The 9,860-nt window shown below is 40.9% G+C and overlaps 1 protein-coding gene across 1 annotated transcript; it reads right to left on the bottom strand.

The window, feature by feature from the left end:
* Window positions 1–108: 108 nt before the first annotated feature.
* Window positions 109–9,516, bottom strand: LOC148998920 (histone-lysine N-methyltransferase ATXR3-like; the record flags this gene model as incomplete). Its single annotated transcript, XM_089141608.1, is given in 12 exon segments — window positions 109–180; window positions 293–328; window positions 330–367; window positions 370–493; window positions 496–1,348; window positions 2,090–2,190; window positions 2,296–2,865; window positions 2,951–3,330; window positions 3,924–5,117; window positions 6,217–6,273; window positions 6,436–8,813; window positions 9,029–9,516. Coding segments are annotated over 11 exon segments (5,691 nt in total), but the record flags the coding sequence as incomplete, so codon positions are not given.
* Window positions 9,517–9,860: the final 344 nt, after the last annotated feature.

Below are 9,860 nucleotides of genomic sequence, written 5' to 3'. Positions count from 1 at the left end.
TGTGCATTTGAAGTGTTTAGAGATTTTCCTTACTGAAGAAAAATGAAGTCAAATATGTAAAGAGCTTTATTTGTTTAGCATGGCTTGCCAGCAGCTGTAATATCTTACCTCTCCTAGAAACTCCACAACAAAATCATCATCACTAAAACCTTCTTCTTTATTGCAAACTACTCCAAGCCCCTGATAGTCGCATGCAAACAGACATTTAGTAAAACAAAAAATAATCAGAATTACTTGAACCAAGACAAATCATGGTACAGGTGCTCATACTGGAATCGGAGTAAAGATATACCTTTCTGTAAGCAACATAATTGTCTTCAGGACGCTTTTTCCATGGACTTTAAGATGCATTGACACACTTTCATAATCGTTTATCACCACCTTCCCGAGCAGTAGTCTTTAGGATCTCTTCAACAACAGGCTGCAAGGGATATTTCATCGGGGTATTTGCAGTACCAGTGAAGGCTCTGACTTGCTTATTCAGAACTTCGCATGAAGCACATCTTCAACAAACATACACTTTTCCAGAAGTGACCAATCCACATCTTCAGGCACGGAGTCTAGGATAAGATTATGAGTATAAGGATCTATGCCATAGACTTCCTGTTCTAGGACCTCGTTTCCAAGTTGTTTTCTGGGTTTGTAGTCTTTTACTTCAGGGATTTCCATATCTGATTCAGTGCTATTTTTTTGTGCCTCAAGCTTCTCAGGATAGTCCTCAGGTAGAGAAACTCGCATCTTCCGTTGTACTTCCTCCTCATCTGCCACAATGACATATCGATCAATGACTTCATACTTCCTAGTAACCGGAGGAACAAGGCTTGCTTTTGTCATCCTAGCACCCCATTCACGGTCATCAGTCATAGAATATAAAGCCTCATCTGCCCCTAAGTATCTGTCTACAGTTAAATCACCAGTTCCTCCTTCAGATTGGAAACCTAGATCACTTTCTGTACCCGAGGAAGAACCATTGACATCACCGCTTGAATCTTCAGAAGACTGATCAAGGTCATCAGAAGTCTCACTTCCTGAATCTAAGTCTCTCTTATTCAACTTGGATAACCGTCGTCTTATTTCCCGATCAGATGCAGACTCTCCATTACCTATACCACCATTGACATAGGATGCACCATTACGCATAAGCTTCCTTTCATTCACCATTTTATTGAGTTTCTTTCCATACTTGGTGGTTGCTGAGCAAAACCCTACAGGTGAATTATCCTTTATTTTCTTCATTATTTCATCTCTTTCATGAAGGGACTTAGAATTCTCATCCAAACTTGTGGCAAGTCGGATGAATAACATAATAATATGATTCATATCACCAGCATCACCTCGACTTCGGGCTCTGCATCAATGCAAAATATTATATTACTTAAACAAAAGATTTACTGCACCCATAAATAATAGCTGAACTAAAGTCAGCAATAACCAATAGAATCATCAGCAACATGGTTAACCATAGTTAACAGGAGGCAATAAAATCATCTTTACCAACTCATGCTCCTAGAAGTATGGGAAAACCAAAAAAATTCACCATGCCATATTAAAAGATGCTGAAGGACTTATTTTTCATAAATATGTCAACAGACGTCTTTCTCAAAATTTTGTGCGGTTTCATAGTGGTGCATCACTGCATCATGGAAAGAGGTGTCACTGCATGTTTTGTAGACATAAGAAGCAAAAATGTAGCAAGAAAGTTCATTCATATCACCATCACCATCTCGATTTTGGGCTCTGCATTGATGCAGAATATTATATGACATTAAGAAAAGGTTTACTGCACCCATAGATAATAGCCAAATCAAAGACAAAAATAACTAATAGAATCAACAGAAATATGGTTAAATAATAGAATACAGGAGGCAATAAAATCATATTTACTGACTCATATTCCTGGATGTGTGGGAAAATGAAAAAGAAAAATACTGTGCCACATATCGAGAGATACTGAAGGACTCATTTTTCATAAATATACTGATTGACATCTTTCTAAAAAATTTCCAATCTCATAGGGGTGCATAATGAAAAGAGATATTACTGCATGTTTTCTAGATTTAGGAAGCAAAAGTCAAGCAAGAAAGCTTACTTTATTGCATCACGACACATTCGACTGATATCTTCCTTGACAGAGTTCAAACCATGACCAATGTAATAGCCATTCTTCATCCTATTTTCAATTTCAGCAACCTGATCAATGAGATTGAAAAGAAAGTGGTGATTATACGAACCAAGAAAATTCAAATGATGTAATAACACTAAAGTTTCTAAAGATACCAAATCAAGTGACAATACCTTAGGTACAAAGAACTCAAATGTGTTCTCCTTCATTATGTCCCTAAGACTCAAAGCAAGGAATTCTTCCATTCTCTTATAGCCATTTTCAGATTTCTTGCGAAGCAACCACCTTATCTGGGCATCCCTTGATAGGAGTGATGAAGGTTTTGTGACATCACGCAGTTTTCTACGTCCGTAAGAGCTTTGCCGGCATGATGGACCAACTGACTCTTTCCTATTTACAGAGATATCATGATCAAGAGAATTTCCAGGTTCAGTGGAATCATCCATATGACTACTAGAGCCCTTGAAACCTTTAGAAACTGGGAAATTTTTCCCAGTTATCTGTCTGAGGCTCCTTATCTTTGAACCAGTCTCTTCAAAATTCTTAGTGTCGCCAGAAAGAGGGCTTTTTATCCAGTTCACATTCTGAAATTTCTTGGTCAATTCCTTGAACTGGCTGCAGCCCCTGATATCTATAGAAGATATACAAGGGAACAAATGCAGAATTTCCTCAAGGGCACCAGCAGTTATATTGATGCAGCCAACCAGGATGATTGATGTTATCTTTTCTTTCTTATAAGCATCCTGGATGTCAAATCAAGATGTACATTAACACAGAGAAAAGCATGAATCTTGATGACCGGAATTAGCAAACAGGAAGAGAGCTTACCATAATGTTCAAGAACATTGAGTCAGTGCACTTGGAGCCAGAAGAGGAGAAGTCGACTTGTCTAGTAATATCCCTGTAAAACCTGGCTGCAGCATTCCAGCGCTTACAAGTAACCGCAGAGAACGCTAAAGACTTCAAGTCAGCTCCCAGAAAATGGAAAACTCGAGCCAGTATACTACGATCAAGCAGTCCCCAGTTCTCATTTTCGACTTTAGGACCTGAATCATTTCCTTCATCGTAAACAGCATCACCACATAAATCCTCAAAGGAGCAGCCATCCTTCCATTTGACCAGACCTTCATCCACTTCGTCATCTTCTTCACTTTCATTGACCACCACCATCCGAGCTCTTTTGCCAGCACGCAATGATGCTTCATCTTCTGTTATGGATAAAAAACAAGGAGATAAAATACCCGGCAAAACAGATCAACAACATGATTGACCGTACTGAAGGTAGATGACATCACGAGACCCAGCACCCAAAAAATAATAACAATAATAACAGTAGTAGATGTAGTGATAGTAAAAAGAATAATAATAATATTAATAAAAATAATACTAAAGAAAGCACCTGAATAATAAGGCTCCTGTCCCCTGTCCTGAACTACTACCCGTGGTAAAAATTATGTTCCAAAGAAGAAAGCTTAAGGTCAAAGAGTAGCCCGTATGGTGGACAAACCACTAAAGCTATATGTACTTGCCATGTAACATTCTCAATTCTGTGATGAAAACTCACTTGTTCCCAGTCCAACCCCCCAACCATATGTTCAACCGATTATATTGCATTTTGCATAGGTTACACGCAAGGTGGGGTTTTCAAGTGGAGGATCCAAGTCACATGAAAAGCATGCGAGCCAAAGACAACCCAGGAAGAAGGAACGACTCATCTTCTATCTAAAATCAGCATTCTTATAACAAAATAAAATAAGTTGAAAAAAATTCAAAAAACAGAACTCAAGAAGGTTCCTCCTACCTGATTTTTGGAACCTGTGCATCATTAAGTTCTGTGGGAAAGAACTTTTCATGACAGCTGAAGTAAAAGATTGTTTGTCTAGTTCCTTCTTTGGTTGCTTAGCATTGATCCATGGATCCAAGACTTCATTTATAGCTGCAGCAAATTCCCGGCTCTTGTACAATTTCATCACCAGCTCATGCAGTTTCCCACATGTATAACCAATGAATTGAGGATGCAACCTGTGAAATGAACTGGAAGCTATGTGATCCCCACCCTGTGCAGCAACCTGCAACTGAGCAGCAGAAGAATCGGTTACTGGAGCAGCTTCAGAAGCCTGTGCAGCAGTGACAACTGGAACCCATACGTTATCATCCTTCCTGAAGGCACTAGTGTACTTGGGAATAGTACCTTTGTCAACCAAATCTCGTAGCTTAGAAAATGAGAATGGACCACGTTCATGGCCAGCACCATCAAGATAGTACCAATCACCCAAATGCAACTGCAATTCATCTACCGTGCAGACATGATCTTTTGGGGTGTTGATGGGTGTTATACTTTTATGCAAACCCTCTAAATCTCGCTCCCTGTGTTTTCTGAATCGAGAAGGGCCTTCTGTTGAGTTGTTCTTGCCATCACTGCTTCCAGATACAAACTGATGGGACCTTGACGAATGATGCTCGCCTCTTCTAATTCTCACACGAGGCTCAGAAATAAATGAACCATGGTTTTTTACCACACAAGCATTTATCCTGACAACTGATAACATGGTTCCCTTCACTACCCTTCCCACAAGTGGCTTGATTTGGCCTGTTCTACTGGTAACGTTGTACTCATTCTTCTCTTCTTCTGTCAAGGAAAAAGCCCAAGGTGGTAGGTCAAGCCTTCTGCTCCTGGAAGGATAGTACAACTCATCTTTCCTCTGCCAGCGAGGATCCTCATAGTGGGACTTTGACATCTGGCATAGTGGATAACCATCATTAAGGATAGATTTCTTAAAGCATAACCTATCAAAAGAAGCTTCATCATTCCTCATCCAGTCACCACCTTTGCAAGACCATCGGCTGGAAAACCAGTCAATCTGGTCAGCACTGGCCAAGGCATCAGTTGACCTAGATTCTGTTTCTTCTTTTGACATGGCATCAAGAGAACTGTCAAAATTGGCATCTCTTGGTTGCATGTAATACACTGTTGAAGGTTGATATCTTGTAAATCCTGTAAAGCAACAAACCTCACCATCATAAGATCAAGATTGTCAGGAAGTGGCACATGCATGATGGATAAGCTTCTCACACCAGATACTTCATGACCTTTTGCCTTCATTTATATATTAGTATTTAGAAGAAAATCCACCCGGGGGGGGGAGGGATGAAATTATTCTAAAAAAAAAACTGAGACATATATCAATTTATGTCCTCCAGTCTGTAAACTTAGCTGAATCAAAGTAAATCATCACAAAGCAGATTGGAAGCAACACTCACAGCATGCATAGCAGCATAGGAAACCCAGTGACTTAGAGAAAGAAACACCACCCAAACCCCAGACCCAAAAATGAGCTAAACTTTGATGGTTTATGAGCTTTACAAGATGACACATACAAACATACAGTACTATTGCTGTAACATCATTTTACCACATCCTATTTATATTACATTACCAAAATAGAAATTGGAGACTTTACCCAAAAACAGGGCTTGGAAATAGTAACATTTTCTACCCAAAAAAAATGTTAAATGTGGCCAAGGAAAACTCATGCTTCCTTCCTCACCGACTCTCACACTGGGGGGGAAAATAATTTGCTACAGGAAAATGTTATAATGTGAGCATAGAAAACTCATGTTTCCTTTCTCAGTGGCTTTCCACATTATCCACAAGGCTCTTTGTAACCATATGTTCACATGGTCCAACAACCAAATAAATGGTTTTCGTTGGTCAGTCATGGTATTGCAACAACCAGGTAGCAGGTTAAAAACTTGAAACAACCTCTCCATGAAGCGAGGTAAGGCTGCACTGGTATACTCTTTCTTCTCAGTTAATTCAATTGAAGATTCCAGAAATGCAAGAGTGCAGGTTACTGACTAAAACAACCAACACCCCTTCGCCGTCTCTGGCCCTCAGAAACATGAAAAACTTATGGAAGGCAAAAACAAGATCTATATAACCTTGCATCATACCTACTCCCAAGTACAAATAACCAACATCTAGATTTATACTGATTCATAATACTTCATTGAGTAGGTAAGAAATGGATGTCCATTCCAAGAAGGATACAGCAACTTCACTATGAGTGTTTGCAGTGTAAATGGGAAATTACCTTCAGACCTACACCAGTTTTCCCAGTCCACATGCTCAAACGTTATCTGTAAAGCATCTGCAATAACATAGATTTCCAGTAAACAGCAAAAACCAAACAACCAATCTTAAATGAAGATGATGAATGAGAATTCAAGTATCCCAAAAAAGTAAATATCAAAATGAAGAAAATGAAGGAAACCCAGAGAAACATAAAATGAAGAAATAAGGAAAAACATACCCCCGACAATCTCAAGTTCTCTCCCAGGGGTAACAGTGTAACCACTTAACAAGGCTCCAACCCTTTCATCAATGTGGAGATCCTCCAAAGGCTTCAAAGGAGTTGAAACTTCATGCAGGTGGGATGATGGATGCAGTAAAGAGGCAGAAAGTTCCTGGCCTCCCTGATCAACCAACTGCCCAGCATCAGTAATATCTGCCAATAGATTCCCAGAGGCCTCAGGCGGACTTGCCAACTGAGTAATGGCATCAGAAACAACTGATGGAAAGTTCACAGGCACCAATGGGGAAACAGCATTTTCAACAGCTACCCACCGGTCACTGTCTGAATGCTTTATCAGATGATCTGAGAGCATAAACCCTTCCTCCACAAGCTTCTTAATGTCACATAATTTTGAAGGGCCTTGCTCAATGCCAAAATGATCGAGATAAAACCATTTTCCCATATTTGAATCTGACATAATGGGAACATGAGGTGGTGTGTCACTGATATCCATATCCTCTTCCATAGAGAGCAGCTCTTCAGGTTTAGGAACTTCATTAACCTGAGAAGGTTCTTCAGACTTCAAGCTCTGATTTTGAGTCTCTTCTTCTTTGTGACAGTGATGATTGATATCTTTAACAGCAGAAACGCTACTACTACAATTTAAAGTGCTGCCAGTAGGGGGTTGAGAGGTTGATGAATGTTTGTGAGGATCCCTTTCAGCTGACTTCCTCTGGCCAATTTTCTCTTCATTCCTCTGGTTTGCATACCTACCATGTCTTTCACTTCCCCCACTCTTCCGACTTGACTCCCGGTAATCACAGGCCCTACTCCTATCAGATGGTGACCTCTCCTGGTAATCCGGTGTCCGATCTCGGCGATCATCCCTCCGATCATGGTGTCGTGATCGGTCATGCGGGGACCTCTCTACTTGAATAGGGCTTCGTTTCCTGTGATCATGGTGACGGTTCCGATCATGTGGGGATCGCTCAGAGCGGGTTGGACTCCGATCACAGTGATGGTGCCGGGCCCGGTTATGTGGGGACCGCTCAATGCGGGCTGGACTGCGCCAGTGCCTGTCATGCACTCGTTTAGATGACAAAGAAGAATCATTTTGTCTAGAAGAGAACCTGCTGGAGGATATCACCCTTGATGATGAAGAGTTTCTGTAAGAGCTCCCCTGGAAGCTTCGTGAAGAATGCTTATCATAGCCAGCTCGGTTACTATCATCAGTGGTCTTTCTGCTTTTAGAACCTGGATATTCTTCCCCATGGTGTTTGCGGCTGCTACCCTCTGATTCTGTACACTGACGTTTCAGATATGTTCCAGATGGGTGCTCTCTTCCATGACTCTTGTCACCACTGTATTCATGCCTACCTGAACCCAGTTCCTCCCCTGCAGTCCTCGAACTGTTTTTTGTGTCCCTTTCATGATCACTCTCCCACATGGAACTAGAAAACCTTTTTCTACGTTCACTCCCACTCCTAGTAAGTTCTCTTTTTTGATAAGCATCCTCATCAGAGAACTTCACAGAAGGTGGTGTTCGATCTCGGTCGTATTTCCATCCCCTGTCTTTGGCCGCGTCTTCCTTCTCCACTTCCGATTTTCTCCCTTTCCCTGAACCATATTCTTTCACCACTTCACTTTTCCGCCATTTTTCAACGATAAATTCTCCATTCTCAACTTCTCCTTTTCGTCCTCTCCCCAAGTCTGACTTGTGCACGTCACCTCTCCTCCACCTTTCAGGAATGAACTCCCCCTTCTCTAATTCTGTACATGCCCTTCCGGTAACAAATTCTTCCCTTACAACTTCTCCTTTTGGCCACTTCTCTGGAACAGACTCTCCCTTGTCCATCTCACCACCTTTTCTCCACTTATCAGGGACAGACTCCCCATTTTCAATTTTACTTCTATGAGACTTCTCGGGAACAAATTCACCATTCTCAACGTCAACTCTCAGCCCCTGGAAAGAAGCAACCTCTCCCTCCTCCACATCTTCCTTTGGCAGATTTTCTAAAACAAACTCGCCCTTCTCAACTTCTTCGTTCTTCGCTATCTCTGAACTTAGTTCTTCTTCACCCGACTCGAACTTCCGCCCCTTCCCTGAACTGAATGCCTCCTTCTCTAATTCCATTTTCTTTTTATGTTTTCGCTGAAGATGAGATTCTGCAAGTTGAAGAGACTTAGAATTGAAACCACCACTGCCTCCGCAAAACGTATCTGAAATTGGAAATCTTTCCATAATATGCTGCGAAGACACGCAAGCAACTCCGCCATCACCCATGGAAATCCAAGAACTACAGAAAAGAACCCTAATTCTCCTGTCCCCTGGGGCTATCGATGCTCATACTGCGGTTTCTTCAGCTGGATCAATCCGGGCAACTAACTCGAAAAACCTAATTTTCACCAAAAACAATCCAGCAACCAAATAAGCACTTAAAATCTAATCCTGAATGCAATGTAGGGTTTAGAAAGAAGAAAAAGAAAATAAGAGAAGCCGTAATCCGCAAATCACGAGGAAGAGGAAAATAGAGAGAACCAAATTCACACCTGCGAGCTTCGAATCCAATATGACAAACAATCAAAATCGAATACAAGCGAGAAGACTTACAAAGAAACTAAAACAACTAAAGCAACGGATCCAATAAGAGAATTTAGGAGCTTCGACGTGAACGAAGAACAGCTACTGACTCGCGTGTGAATAGATCTGAATACGCACAGAACAGCTAGAAAAGAAGAAGCAGAACAAGAAGAAGAAGATGAAGCTCGTCCTCTATGTTATCTCGCTCTCCTTCTCTGTCTATTCTCCTTCGTCTCTTTCTTTTTCTCTGAAAAACAAATGCTTTCGTGGTTCTGTTTTCCCCTTTTTTTTACACTTTTTTTTTCCCTCTTCGCTTCCTTTATTAATTTTCCCTTCTCTTCCGTTCTTTACCGGGTTTACCCTCGTATCAGCGAATCGTATAGATCAATCGTGATCAACGGTGGGTCAGCGGTCAGGTATAATAAAATAAAACCTAAATCAAAATTTTAAATATCTTCCGAGAGATGTTCTGGAAGTCGGTCATCAGCGCTGCCCGGATCTTGGGTGTTTTTCTCGTACCATGAGTTGTTGTTGGAACTTGGATTGTGGGTTTTCAGTCCTTTCAACCAATTGCGGAGAAGATTTGTTCATCTTCAGAGACATGTTTTATTATTATTTTATGATACAGGAAAAACGGTAATTCAGAGTTCAGAGTTCAGAGTTCTGATTAATGAATAAGATTATTAGGGATTTTGGTGACGAAAAGCGATTTGGCGCTTGGAGCTGTCGAAGACCAAAACGCAGAAAAAAAAGGAGCGTTCAAAGCGTGAGAAGCCTCAGCTTTGCTCTTTTCCAACATATTGGGATTTGGAAGTTAGTGAGTTCTCCTCATTCTCTCTTGTCTCTCTTTTCTCTCTGTCTC

This window comes from Hakea prostrata, unplaced genomic scaffold (assembly GCF_041222555.1).
Source record: "Hakea prostrata isolate BN-2017 unplaced genomic scaffold, UWA_Hpros_2 contig_95, whole genome shotgun sequence".
Lineage (NCBI taxonomy): Eukaryota > Viridiplantae > Streptophyta > Magnoliopsida > Proteales > Proteaceae > Hakea > Hakea prostrata.
The sequence above is the reverse complement of the archived record's forward strand: the minus strand, read 5'-3'. Positions and strand labels throughout refer to the sequence as shown.